This window comes from Cherax quadricarinatus, chromosome 72 (genome assembly GCF_038502225.1).
Source record: "Cherax quadricarinatus isolate ZL_2023a chromosome 72, ASM3850222v1, whole genome shotgun sequence".
NCBI lineage: Eukaryota > Metazoa > Arthropoda > Malacostraca > Decapoda > Parastacidae > Cherax > Cherax quadricarinatus.
In genome coordinates this window covers 1,596,908-1,611,296 of record NC_091363.1, presented here as the reverse complement: position 1 = coordinate 1,611,296, position 14,389 = coordinate 1,596,908, and the positions used below count along the sequence as shown (strand labels likewise).

At 36.6% G+C, this 14,389-nt stretch overlaps 1 protein-coding gene across 12 annotated transcripts in view; it reads left to right on the top strand.

Moving 5' to 3' along the window:
* Positions 1-14,389, top strand: part of LOC128701272 (phosphatidylinositol 3,4,5-trisphosphate 3-phosphatase and dual-specificity protein phosphatase PTEN) — a 97,992-nt gene that overhangs the window by 26,587 nt on the left and 57,016 nt on the right. For 7 of the 12 annotated variants that reach the window (XM_053794914.2, XM_053794913.2, XM_053794910.2 and 4 more), the window contains exons 9-10: positions 6,838-6,973; positions 7,321-7,480. In XM_053794914.2, the coding sequence (XP_053650889.1) occupies positions 6,838-6,973; positions 7,321-7,480 (296 nt within the window). Of the gene's footprint in view, positions 1-6,837; positions 6,974-7,320; positions 7,488-14,389 lie in introns of all 12 variants that reach the window. The other 5 variants (XM_053794905.2, XM_053794906.2, XM_053794916.2 and 2 more) reach the window with 1 other exon arrangement.

The following is a 14,389-nucleotide window of genomic DNA, read 5'->3' as shown; positions in this document are numbered from 1 at the left end:
AATTATATTCCTGAAGTTGTTGCACTTACACAAAATAAATTTTACACCTGTGGTTGTTTGCACATAAACATGAGTTTTACACCTGAAGTTGTTTCACTAATGAGCAAGGTCTTGTGTGTACAATATATACTTTATCTTTATTTTCTAGTTTTTAAATGTATACAGTTTTTTATTACAAGACGAGACATGCAAAAAACTGTGTTAAATTTCAGAATTTTAAATTCCAACAAGTTTCAATGCAGTTTAATGCTCAAAGGAATCTTTTTAATCAGAAAAGTCAGTGATGCCACACCCAAGCATTTGGTGGCTTCAGTATTTTCTTGTATTATTTAAAATGAATTGGGCAATACAACTTTTATTGCTTGTGCTGTACATTGAGTAAATTAGCTCTTAACTATGAAAGAAAGTTTGCATACATAATTCTGTTTGTGATGTTTAATATTTTAATATTTGTGATGTTTAATACTGTGCGTTATATACCTCAGTGTTCACAAGGATTTTTAAATTGTGAGGTTCACTTGGCAGGACGGTAGTACCTCCCTGGGTGGTTGCTGTCTATATTCCTTATATTGGACTAGTATTTATGAAATTTGTGCAATTTAAGTCATTATCATAGTAAATATCTGCACCACCTCCTTTGTTGTTCGGTCTAGAGTGATGGATAACTGTGTTCCCAGGTGAATGTTGAATATATTAAAACATTGTGTCTCAGCCAAATCTCTCTTTTTTTTTTTTTTTTTTCAACGAACTGGTCGTATCCCACTAAGGCAGGGTAACCTAAAATGAAAAACTAGAATTTTTCTTTTAAATTTAGTAATTTATACAGAAGGGGTTACTAGCCACTTGCTCCTGGCATGTTAGTTGCCTCTTACAACATGCATGGCTTACGGAGGAAGAATTCTGTTTCACTTTCCCATGGAGATAAGCCAAAATAATAAAGAACAAGAACTAGTAAGAAAATAGGAAAGAACCCAGATGGGTGTGTATATATATTCTTGTACACGCAAGTGTAGTGTGACCTAAGTGTAAATAGAAGTAGGAAATCTTGCATGTTTATGAGACAAAAAAAAAAAAAGACACACCAGCAGTCCTATCATCACATAAAATAGTTACAGGCTTCTGTTTCACACTCACTTGGCAGGATGGTAGTAGCTCCCTGGGTTGTTGCAGTCTGCCAACCTACTACCTAGGGTGTGTGTGTGTGTGTGTATATATATATATATAAACAAAAATGTGCAGGCTAAAGTTGAAACAGTGGTGACATGTTCAAACTGTTGTTTACAAGGAACAACCTGAAACTCAAGATTGGTAGCACATGTTTTGTTTAGTTTTATATTTTTAGTGATTAGTGGGAATGTTTAAAAGATTGAAGAATAATATCAGATAACCAATTGGTTAGAGTGAGATAAAACAGGCACAGTAAGAGAAGTGATGGGGTGGTTATAAGAAATTTTGAATTGAGGTATGCTATGAGAACAGTGGTATGTACAGTATTGAACATTAAAATGGTATAAAATACCGACAGGTTGTTAGGTAAGACACATATGCAACAGTTAGGTATCTTTATTTCGAAACGTTTCGCCTACACAGTAGGCTTCTTCAGTCGAGTACAGAAAAGTTGATAGAAGCAGAAGAGACTTGAAGACGATGTAATCAGTCCATCACCCTTAAAGTTTTGAGGTGGTCAGTCCCTCAGTCTGGAGAAGAGCACTGTTCCATAGTCTGAAACAATATTGTTTCAGACTATGGAACAATGCTGTTCTCCAGACTGAGGGACTGACCACCTCAAAACTTTAAGGGTGATGGACTGATTACATCATCTTCAAGTCTCTTCTGCTTCTATCAACTTTTCTGTACTCGACTGAAGAAGCCTACTGTGTAGGCGAAACGTTTCAAAATAAAGATACCTAACTGATGCATATGTGTCTTACATGTACAGTATTATACTTTTTAAGACTTTATTTTATTTTTTCTCTCTAAAATGCTTCTTTTAGGAAAGTGAGATACCCAAAAATCGTAAATGTACAGACCTATTTTTTGTGCCTACAATAATCTAAACCACTGGGACCACCTCGAGTACTAGGGGTGTATAATACTCTCAGGTGTCAAAAAGAAATATGCAGTGCTGTATATATAATGTATACACAGCAAATACTTTAAACTCATGTTCCTAATCTGCCTACTAAAATATTAAATGTTAGTGTATCATAAAGCTTTTTAACATTTCCAGTGGTTATGCCATTCACTGCTTTCTCTTGTAAACCATTCCATTGATCTACCAGAGTTTGTGAAGAAAAAAAGCTTTTTGTGTCCTTTGGCAACTGGTCTCTTGTTAGCCAGTTTATTGGGTTAGGAAGTCTTCCTTGTCGATTGCTTTGTATCCTTTTATAATCTTGAATGTAGTTACCATGTCTCCTCCTTAACTCCCATTAGTCAAAGATGGCATCTCCACTTCCTAATAATTGGGAAGGGGGCTTCATTTTGGAAGACCCTCCCCAGGCCTAATATTAATTTAACAGTGAACTAGTACATGCAGTAGTTTACAATACTGAACATCTATACAAAAAGATTAAATTTAAGTAAAATAGTGCAGAATAGAATCATACATTATAGTAATTTATCTGAACTAGACATGACCATCAGTATAACAGTTCCAGAAGTTTCATTTGGAGGGTCACCAACTAAAGGCTGGTCTTCAGATCAAACCTGATTACCTCCAGATTCCCAGGAGCTGTATTGGGTTTAGTGTTTTCATATGAATATTATATTTGTAATATCTCTTGAATGTGGTGAGGATGCCCAGGTTCTTGGCTAGATCAAAAAGCTGGTGTATGGAGGCAGTGATATCACTTTAAAATCTAGAGTTATTGTGTCCTGGGGCATTGTTGAAGAGTAGCAATGTTAGAAGGCAATTTTCTTATGACTATATGGTTTATTCATCAGTATAGAAACTCTTAAAAACCAGTCAGTGAACATTTCAGAAGTCACCCAAGCTTTTCTGTTTGCTTCCCAGTGGACTGTTAGAGCAGCCTTGGTGAGACCTTTCATGGCATGGGGATTCTGTGAATGGAATACCAATAGAAATCCTTACCCATTATTACAGTAGTGTTAGCATGTCTTTTGTAGCTTTGAACCCTGGAACTCTCTTTTCATTTGAAGTGAATGTCCTGCTGATTATTTACTTCCAAAATAGAGATAGTTTTACCAGAGTTAAATACATGCAGTGTTGTGTGCCCAAACCATCCACCATGTTGTTTAATTCAGGTGGGAATGCTATGGCAACATGAGTCAGCATTAACATCCTTATCTTTGAATTATGTAGTTGCTGATGTTTTGAAATTTGTTTGAACCAGTCACTGTTCACCTTGAAATCTACAGACCCTCCATCTCTCTCCTGTAGTTGATTAGACAGTTTCAGTAACCACCACAATGATACTTTAACATATGCTTTGTATTTTGATTGACATCTCACACTAAAAGCATGCTTATCAATTATTTAAATACCAGTATATTAATATTTTAGTTTTAATTATATCCTTTGCCAATACTGGTGTTGACACATTTATGGAATTTAATTTATTTCTATGGCTTTAGGAAAGGTAGGGGGTGTGTGGACCAGGTGTTTACAGTGAAACATATAAGTGAACAGTATTTAGATAAGGCTAAAGAGGTCTTTGTGGCATTTATGGATTTGGAAAAGGCGTATGACAGGGTGGATAGGGGGGCAATGTGGCAGATGTTGCAAGTGTATGGTGTAGGAGGTAGGTTACTGAAAGCAGTGAAGAGTTTTTACGAGGATAGTGAGGCTCAAGTTAGAGTATGTAGGAAAGAGGGAAATTTTTTCCCAGTAAAAGTAGGCCTTAGACAAGGATGTGTGATGTCACCGTGGTTGTTTAATATATTTATAGATGGGGTTGTAAGAGAAGTAAATGCGAGGGTCTTGGCAAGAGGCGTGGAGTTAAAAGATAAAGAATCACACACAAAGTGGGAGTTGTCACAGCTGCTCTTTGCTGATGACACTGTGCTCTTGGGAGATTCTGAAGAGAAGTTGCAGAGATTGGTGGATGAATTTGGTAGGGTGTGCAAAAGAAGAAAATTAAAGGTGAATACAGGAAAGAGTAAGGTTATGAGGATAACAAAAAGATTAGGTGATGAAAGATTGAATATCAGATTGGAGGGAGAGAGTATGGAGGAGGTGAACGTATTCAGATATTTGGGAGTGGACGTGTCAGCGGATGGGTCTATGAAAGATGAGGTGAATCATAGAATTGATGAGGGAAAAAGAGTGAGTGGTGCACTTAGGAGTCTGTGGAGACAAAGAACTTTGTCCTTGGAGGCAAAGAGGGGAATGTATGAGAGTATAGTTTTACCAACGCTCTTATATGGGTGTGAAGCGTGGGTGATGAATGTTGCAGCGAGGAGAAGGCTGGAGGCAGTGGAGATGTCATGTCTGAGGGCAATGTGTGGTGTGAATATAATGCAGAGAATTAGTAGTTTGGAAGTTAGGAGGAGGTGCGGGATTACCAAAACTGTTGTCCAGAGGGCTGAGGAAGGGTTGTTGAGGTGGTTCGGACATGTAGAGAGAAATTTTTCTATACTGTGTGTTGTATGGCCCTTATTGCTCTAGCACATCACCACAAATATACTGTAATAATAATCCTTACAGCATATATAGTTGACTCATTCATCCCATACATACCGCCTTGTGAAGCATTTGTCTCGTCCACTTTTACAAAACCTATCCTAATATTTTCAGTCTTTGAAATGTGAACAAAATCTGTACTGTACAGTACTTAGGCTCGCTGGGAAACACTCGAGGAAAATTGTGACGAGACATGTTGATGCTCATTGCACAGATTATGATGGCCAGGCCTCAGGAACATGTAACAAGACACGAAGCTTGATGCACAAATTATGTTGGTTGAGCCTCAGTGGCACTAATTTATTTTCTACAAGTGTTATATGATATTTAAAAAGGAAAAAATGCACTTGTGTACAGTCAGCCCCTCTCCCAACACCTGGAATATGTTCCTGAAAATCTATGCTCCTTACTTTGGTGGGAGATGGCCTGTGCGCTAAAAAAAAAAAAAAAAAAAAAAAAAAAAAGAGAGAGAATATGGGAAAAATGGGGTTGTTTCAGGAACCTCCAAATTTACCTAGTACTTTTATGTGTTGTGTATGCAAGGTTGTTAGTAGTTGAGGGTTGTACTGTGGTGCTCAGGTATTCTGTAGTACATTTCTGGTTTCTTTTTATCCTGCAGTACTGTACTGAGCTAGTGAAAAGGAATCAGTGCTTTCTCCGGATTCCATTTCAGAGAAAGGTTCCTGGATGTGTTGAGGGGGGTCATCTTTGGTGAAAAGGACTGCAACTTACCAATAACATAGAATTGCCTACAATATAACTGTTGCAGTGTTATCTGAATAGCACATAATTCTTTGTTACTAAGCTCTAAGTTTATAATTGATGATTTATTACATTCTCACTCGAGATACCTCTTTAACATATTGATATATATATATATATATATATATATATATTATATATATATATATATATATATATATATATATATATATATATATATATATATTATATATATATATAAAAAAGAAACCATCGCATTGAGATATTAGTTAGATATTTGTATACTGTGGCAGTTTCAAGAGTAGAAGAACTCCAGGAACTGATTGCAGATATTTCATTGCATCATAGACCATTCATTCTTTTTCTTGGTAATTCACATCACCCTGGCTATAATGATTTTTGTTTATTTTTTATTGTTATTTCTCAGTTATTGCCATTATTTTATTGTATATTAAGTAGTCCTTCATTCAATCAGAATCTTTTCAGACCCATGAATTTATTAAACTGTTGGTTATATTTACTTATAAACATAATTTTTCCACCTAATGTTTGGATTTCTACTGCTAAAATTTATAGATAGTTCATTAATAACAAAAAAGGCACAATACTGTGACTGGAACGATACACAAATAACCCGCACATAAGAGAGAGAAGCTTACGACGACGTTTTGGTCAGACTTGGACCATTGACAAAGTCACACCATTGACTTCGGATATGTTAATCTAGGTTTAGTTAGGTTAACATGACTCACGAAATCGTAATGACACGATTTCAAACAAACCATACCATGGGTGGGGTTTGAACCCAAGTCGGACCGAAACGTCGTCGTAAGCTTCTCTCTCTTATGTGCGGGTTATTTGTGTATAGATAGTTCATACCCGGGAGTTTAATATGTCATAGATAGTATTTTATTGACACACTGTAACTGCTTGACTGTCTTCTCTGAGAGTTTTCTTGCTTCTCATTACTATATACAGCATCCATGTTTGTGCATAGTTTTTTTTCTTTTATAAATTAGTTTGCTTTGGTGTGATATTTTTATCTTTTGTTCTTATGTGGTCTTGTTGGTTTCTTTTTAATTTTCCCCATTCAGTTCCTTGATTACCATCTGGCTGGTGGTTTCACATCAGTTTACTTTTTTAGCTTTTCCTATAGTATTTTCTGTGATTGTGGCTCTGTGTTCTTTTGTTAAATCTGGTCAAATAGTTGTAGACTTGCAGTCTTTGGGTGTTTTTCATTTTTTTCCTTAGTTATAATTTGTAAGTGGTTTAAAGGCCTGTTTTTGGTTTCATATCTTTGCTTCTCTTTGTTTTTTTCTATGCCTGTCAATGTGTGTGGCAGATTTCTTGTTTCTACACATTGTAAATTATAATTGTGCAGTTTTAGCCTTTACTTATATTCATTATTATTACAGTATTACATATATGAAACTATATGAAGCTAAAAATGTAATTATTTGCTAACTTTGTAGTGTGTGTGGAGGATCTGGAGACTCCTGGGAGGAGGCAAGAGCTGGTGAACAGGAGGTTCTGGTAGTGTTGAAAAAGGACCAGCTGGATAAGGCCAGCAAAGATACACATCACAAACTCTTACCCGAAGACTTTCAGGTTAGCAGATGTATCCTTGTGTTTGTAGCTCTGCTTGTGAGGTACACATAGGTATTGTAATAGTAAGTCGAGACAAAAAAGTCAAGCTTTGCATAGGGAGAGGGCATATATGATGTGGATAGAGAAGGTATGTGATAAGATTGGTAGGAAGCAGGGTTACTTACAGCAACAATAATAATGTTAAAAGTATTAACTAATACACTAGTAATGGGAAATGTTGAGTTGTCTTTTAATTTTGGAATCATGAGTAAAACTTGCAATAGGTGTATTTTGAAGTTTTTTCTGTTTCTGACAACTCGTTTAAATATGTTGTGACTTTAAATGCTCATGATTTTTGTGTTATCCAGATTGAACTGTGGTGGATGGTGACATATGTAAACAAAGGAGGTAGCAATGTCTTAGAATCTAGAGAAAGTGGATCTACTCCAAGCACCATCACACCATCAGGCTCGTCATCAGACACAGACGATGACGACGATGACGAAGAAGACGAGGACTGGGACTCAGGTAGGAGGTATATCTCTCTCCGGATACTTAACTTACTTGCTCCTCTGTGTGGTTCTCTATTGCATCTCTCTCTCTATTCCTGGAACTTTTTTTTTTGCAGTTTAATTTAGTGTAAAGTACAGTACTGCTACTTTAAAAATTGTGATTCTAGTTACGTGCTTGCTGTACTCCTGTCCTGATGCTTACTGTAATAACATTGTATTATCATATTTATTAAAGTGTGTGATGGACAATATTTAAGTATTTTTTGTAATTTTATTTGTTCACCTATTATAGTAGCAACAACAGTTCTTTTAAGAACTGACTTCCATTTCTAAGACCAAAAAATCTTCAATATATTGTAATTATCTTTAGTTTTGCTTCAGTATTGTCACTGCTGGTTTTGTAAATCCATTGTATTTATATTTTCATCAGTTTTAATCTTATTCAGTAATATGCTAGTCTTCATTTTCAAGTTTTTTCTCATGAAAATCAATAATGTGACATAAATATTCTTAGTCATAGTTTGACTAAATAATGATGCTAAATTCATCAAATATATCTTGTACTTTGCTTAATATTTTGATCAGTGCAAATTTCTATGGCAAGTTATCCTTTCCACACCGTTAATTCTTGTGTGTGTGTAACTATATGTAATGTCATTGTATAATTATTGTGTTGCATTGCTCATTTCTGCTTGTCATTGTATTTTTTCCCTGTATACATTATATTTGGATGTTATTTCCAAATGTCTACTTGAAGCTACTTGAAGAAAACTTAACACTGATGCTTATGTTAATATTCTCTGTAACTCTTGTACTACAGTCCTCTACTTTAAGACTACACAAGAATCTTCATATTGTATTTCTCTACAATATATATATTATTATTTTTTAAGTAGAAGGAGAAACAGTCGTGTTTATTTATACCAATTAGTTTGCTTTATATTGCTATATATATTTGCTATATATTGCAGTGTTAAAAATATTTAGAATAATAAATTTATTTTGAGTTGATAGAGAAGCCAATAGATAAAAAATTTCATTTAATATTATTCTGCCCTAAATTATAGTTTTTCTATGGAACCTGTAATTAAAACTACTAATTTAATTAAAAATTGTTTATATAAATTGCTGATATTAATAATATTTTATTGTAACACCATTGTACTTGAATTTGTTAATACTTTACTATAATTGTACCTTATAGGTACATATTTATATGTACAGTACATGCTGTATGTACATATTATATGTACATATGTATATGCTTATGAGGTTAATCATGGAATTGATGAGGGAAAAAAAGGCGAGTGGTGCGTTGAGGTATATGTGGAGACAAAAAAACGTTATCTATGGAGGCAAAGAAGGGAATGTATGAAAGTATAGTAGTACCAACACTCTTATATGGGTGTGAAGCTTGGGTTGTGAATGCAGCAGCGAGGAGACGGTTGGAGGCAGCGGAGATGTCCTGTCTAAGGGCAATGTATGGTGTAAATATTATGCAGAAAATTCAGAGTGTGGAAATTAGGAGAAGGTGTGGAGTTAATAAAAGTATTAGTCAGAGGGCTGAAGAGGGGTTGTTGAGGTGGTTTGGTCATATAGAGAGAATGGATCAAAGTAGAATGACTGGAAATTAGGAGAAGGTGTGGAGTTAATAAAAGTATTAGTCAGAGGGCTGAAGAGGGGTTGTTGAGGTGGTTTGGTCATATAGAGAGAATGGATCAAAGTAGAATGACATGGAGAGCATTTAAATCTGTAGGGGAAGGAAGGCGGGGTAGGGGTTGTCCTCGAGAAGGTTGGAAGGAAGGGGTAAGGGAGGTTTTGTGGGCGAGGGGCTTGGACTTCCAACAGGTGTGCATGAGCGTGTTCAATAGGAGTGAATGGAGACGAATGGTATTTGGGACCTGACGATCTGTTGGAGTGTGAGCAGGGTAATATTTAGTGAAGGGATTCAGGGAAACTGGTTATTTTTATATAGCCGGACTTGAGTCCTGGAAATGGGAAGTACAATGCCTGCACTCTAAAGTAGGGGTTTTGGGATATTAGCAGTTTGGAGGGATATGTTGTGTATCTTTATACGTATATGCTTCTAAACTGTTGTGTTCTGAGCACCTCTGCAAAAACAGTGATTATGTGTGAGTGAGGTGAAAGTGTTGAATGATGATGAAAGTATTTTCTTTTTGGGTCACCCTGCCTCGGCGGGAGACGGCCGACTTGTTAAAAAAAAAAAAATGTATATGCTATATATACATGTATGTACATTACATATGCATGTATATATACATGTTATATATACATTCATGTACAATGCTGTAATATATTGATGTGCTTGCAATTTTGTCATGCTGCTGGTGCAAGCATTCTCTAGAGTGTTTCCTTGATGCTGGTAATGGGCTCCTGATCCAAGGAATTGGACTCAACTTTTTCATTCTTGGATCGAATCTGAGTGCCTCCTATTATCCCCATAGTTTAGCGCTTCTTCGTGACTCTAACTATAATACTGTCCCAACCATTACCATCAACTCTTGAAGATGTTAACTTTGTACAATAAGTCATATTTTGGCAACTGAGATTTGGGAGAAGTCACACGTACCTTTCAGTGATACATAGTGTAAGCTTGTACAGTTACTGAGGATGACTTCTGTCTTGGAAAGTGTCATGATGATTGTGAGGGACTTTTGATCCAAGGAATTGGACCTGTCTTCCACTTTGAATCGAACTCGATTCCTTTCCATTCCCTTGGTGCTGTATAATCCCTGTGTGTTTAGTGCTTTCCCAGGATTTGTTTGTATGTCTGTGTGTGTGGGGGGATGGGGGTGAGGTATGTATTCACCTGTAAAAGATTACAGGGGTCGAATCTTAATTCCTGGCCTTTCTCTTATCCTTCGCTTGCTGGATTCACACTACCAAGCCTCGTAGGCCCTATCTTATCTATTTGTAAAATTATGTATGGAGTCTGCCCTCACCACTTCTTTGTCACAGTCATTCTACTTCTCAACCACTCTGAGACTGAGCAATACTTCCTGATATCCCTGTGACTCGCCTGTGTCTTTAACTTTGCTCCCAAGTACCTGTTTCCTGCCTCTCAAAGAGCCTGTCCCTGTCTGCTCTATCAGTTCCTCTGAATATTTTGTATGTAGTTATCATATCTTGCCTGATCCTTCTGTCTTCCAGGGTCATTAGAGTCAGTTCCCTTACCCTTTCTTCATAGCTCATTTCCCTTAGCTCTGGAATTAGTCTCATTGCATTCTCCTGCACTGGAGTGTGGAAATTTCTTGAGCACTTCAATTTTGCCAGTATTTTGATTTCCCTACCACTTTTTAGCTAGTTTGTTCCTCTTTCCCTTTTGTTTTCTTTTAGGAATCCCCGTGTTTTTCTGTTATTACTACTGGACATCCAACTTGCCTTAGTTCACCACTTAACCTATGTTATCAGTTTAGGGAAGTGCTCTGCTTCCCTTGTTGTTTCTCATTATAGTTGGATCGCAGACTGAATATGAGAGCCCAGCATTACTAGTTTGTAGTAGACCTACATGGCCTCCCCCAGACTGGATGATGGTGATTGCCATCATTTTTGCATGGCTTGGTCCCTGTCCTGGAGAAACAGCTTGTTTATTGTATACAGCTGAAGGATAGATTCTAAATTATTTGAAGTGATGTGTATGATGAGAGAAACAACTCTGAGAGGTATAGGGAATATAATTAAACTATGAGGCCCATACACAAACACTGATTTCTTACTGACAATTGAGCTCACAGGAAGAAAGTGAGGTGGTCTGTTCCAGATCTCCCTATGTTTTTTCCAGCCATGTTCCACATCTAAATAAGAGGTTATGGAAGAGGTGGTAGTAGTAGCAGTACATCATATTCATAGAAAGTACTAAACCCATTAGGGTCATTTGGTGCTAAAAGGAAGAATCTACTTTAGGAAGAGAGAGAGAACAGATGCGACTCACTTAGAAACTGGTATTGGCACGACTCCTTCACTGTTAATGGGTGAGCAACGTAGTGATAGCAAGACTACAACACCATTATTGAGAGGAACATCTGCAGTCGTTTGTGTGACTACTTCAAGGTTAATGACTGAACTGACCGGGATAGTTGAAGTGACAGTTTCAGGTTCATCCACTTCTAACTGTATGACCCTTATGGGTTTAGCACTTAGTTATGATTATAATAATAATCATCCACTTTTAGAATTTATTGCAAGTAATCGAGGTATCGTATCTTGATTTTATAAAATGTATGTTAAAGGATAAGTTTGTATGTGTAGACGACAGGAGTCGTGCATAAGGTTAATGCTTGCTCACTTCCCAAGAGTTCGGCAGATTCTTTTCTGAATGATTTGAATGGTTTACTACTTTAGTAGTACATTATATGAGGCATTGCCAATATTAAGAACAAATTCAACTTTTTCACTATGTTAAGTGACGCCTCAACACTAAATTATTTATGTAGTATGTAAAAAATATTAAAAACTTGTAAAAAATTCAAAGACAATCTTGTATTAATTTTGACTTTCATAAGTACTGTACGTAGTGTTGTAAGGCATTGTTTTCCCAATCTGGAATGTTGAGTTAGTCATTGGTGTTACCAGTGCAGCATATATCATTGCTTATGCATGTTTGCATGCACTTGTAGCTCTTTACTGTGCTTTACTTCTCAACTATATTCCCATTGAAAGTGATCTTTGTACATGTTACTTCTGCTGCAGCTTGGCTCAGTTTATATTAGGTCACTTAACCATTTATATTAAGTTGTGTATTTTATATAGTAGTTAGTGTTGATAATGTGCTCTGAACAAATATTGGTTTACATTAACATGTTTTGTAGCTACTGCTGTATTTCTTCTTTTTACTGCACATTTTTGGCCACACATTTTTGCCCTATTACTCTTCTTTTTTTCTCTTACTTTCCTCCATTCCATCTTGACTTCCTTCTGTTCAGTGGGACCATGAGTCTTGCATCCCTTGAGATATATGGAAGAAGATTGGATTGGAGACCCATCACCTCTCTCTAATTTTGAGAAACAGTATAATGATGATGGTCCTTTCTCTCTCTCTCCCTTTCATTTCCAGTGTAGCATATGGGGGTCATGTAGCATAACTACCATACCTCCATTCAGCACAGCATCCTCAGAAACTGGCACAAGGATAATAGTTTGGTGATTGGTGTGAAGCTTTTTCTGACTAAAATTAAATATGCTGCCATAAAACCTTGCTTAGCATTGCATTCCATCTGCACATCCTAATTAGTAGTCATCATTTACAAATAACTTACAGGCAAGAAATCTTAAATGGTTTGATAGTTATCTCTAAAATTCACTGTAGTAATACCTAGTGAAAATCCCTCTTTGGGATTTTATTTTAATTGCTTTTAGTCACAGGAGACACCACCAGTAAACCATGACCAAAAAAAAAACAAGAAACTAAGGACATGAGGGGTTGGATTCCAGACAATTAATCATTAATTTATTTTATATTTCATTCTGTCTATTTGTACTTTTTGATATGTCACTTGCAAATACAAACTATCAGCAAGGACCTCTAGGCAGCACCACTGGTAGATCACATTCAAACATTATAAACACTCGAAATTTTTAGGTCAGCATGGGTTGCAGGTGGTATCATCCTAGACACATTTCTAGCTGTGTTGGGTATAAGGACGTTGATGCAACTAATGTGACTTTTTATTGTGGCGATGTTTTCAGGAGTGAAACATTGCCACAATAAAATGTCACATTACTTGCGTTCGTGTCCTTTTACTTAACATTTTGTCAATAATTCTACCACTATTACAACATTAATTTCTAGCTCATTTATATTACTTACATTTTTCTTTATTAACCTCCTTCTCTTTCCTGTTGCATGACTTGTAATTCACGTTTTCTGAAACTGGACTTTTTTATTATTAATATTAATACTGCTATTATTGTTATTTGCTCTTAATATTTATATTGCTTTGAGTGTTTTATTTTATATTTACATGCACTGAAGGTTAGAAAAAGTACAGCTTTTTTTTTTTCGTAGTGTCACTAATTAAAGGCACAATTGCTTATTATTTTGAATTTTGCATAAGTAAAGTAATTTTAGTGCTATTTGTTATGAATTGAGTCAAAACTTTGTCTAAGACAGTATGAAACAGTATATTTTTTAGTTGTGTGTTTCCGATAGTTAAGCTTTAATATACAGAACACTTATGATTTTTAGTGTAATATTGAATAATGTGTGTGTAATATATTATTATGTGTATACCAGAATTTTTAATATATGATTGAGCTTGGTGAGACGGTCTTCATTTCTGTGTCAAAATGTAATTTGTAGTCACACAAAAGTTTAGGTCACTTATAAAGGTGTCTCTCACACACACACACACACACACACACACACACACACACACACACACACACACACACACACACACACACACACACACACACACACACACACACACACACACACACACACCACACACACCACACACACACCACACACACACCACACACACACCACACACACACCACACACACACCACACACACACCACACACACACCACACACACACCACACACACACCACACACACACCACACACACACCACACACACACCACACACACACCACACACACACCACACACACACCACACACACACCACACACACACACCACACACACCACACACACCACACACACCACACACACACCACACACACACCACACACACACCACACACACACCACACACACACCACACACACACCACACACACACCACACACACACCACACACACACCACACACACACCACACACACACCACACACACACACACACACACCACACACACACACACACACACACACACACACACACACCACACACACACACACACACACACACACACACACACACACACACACACACACACACACA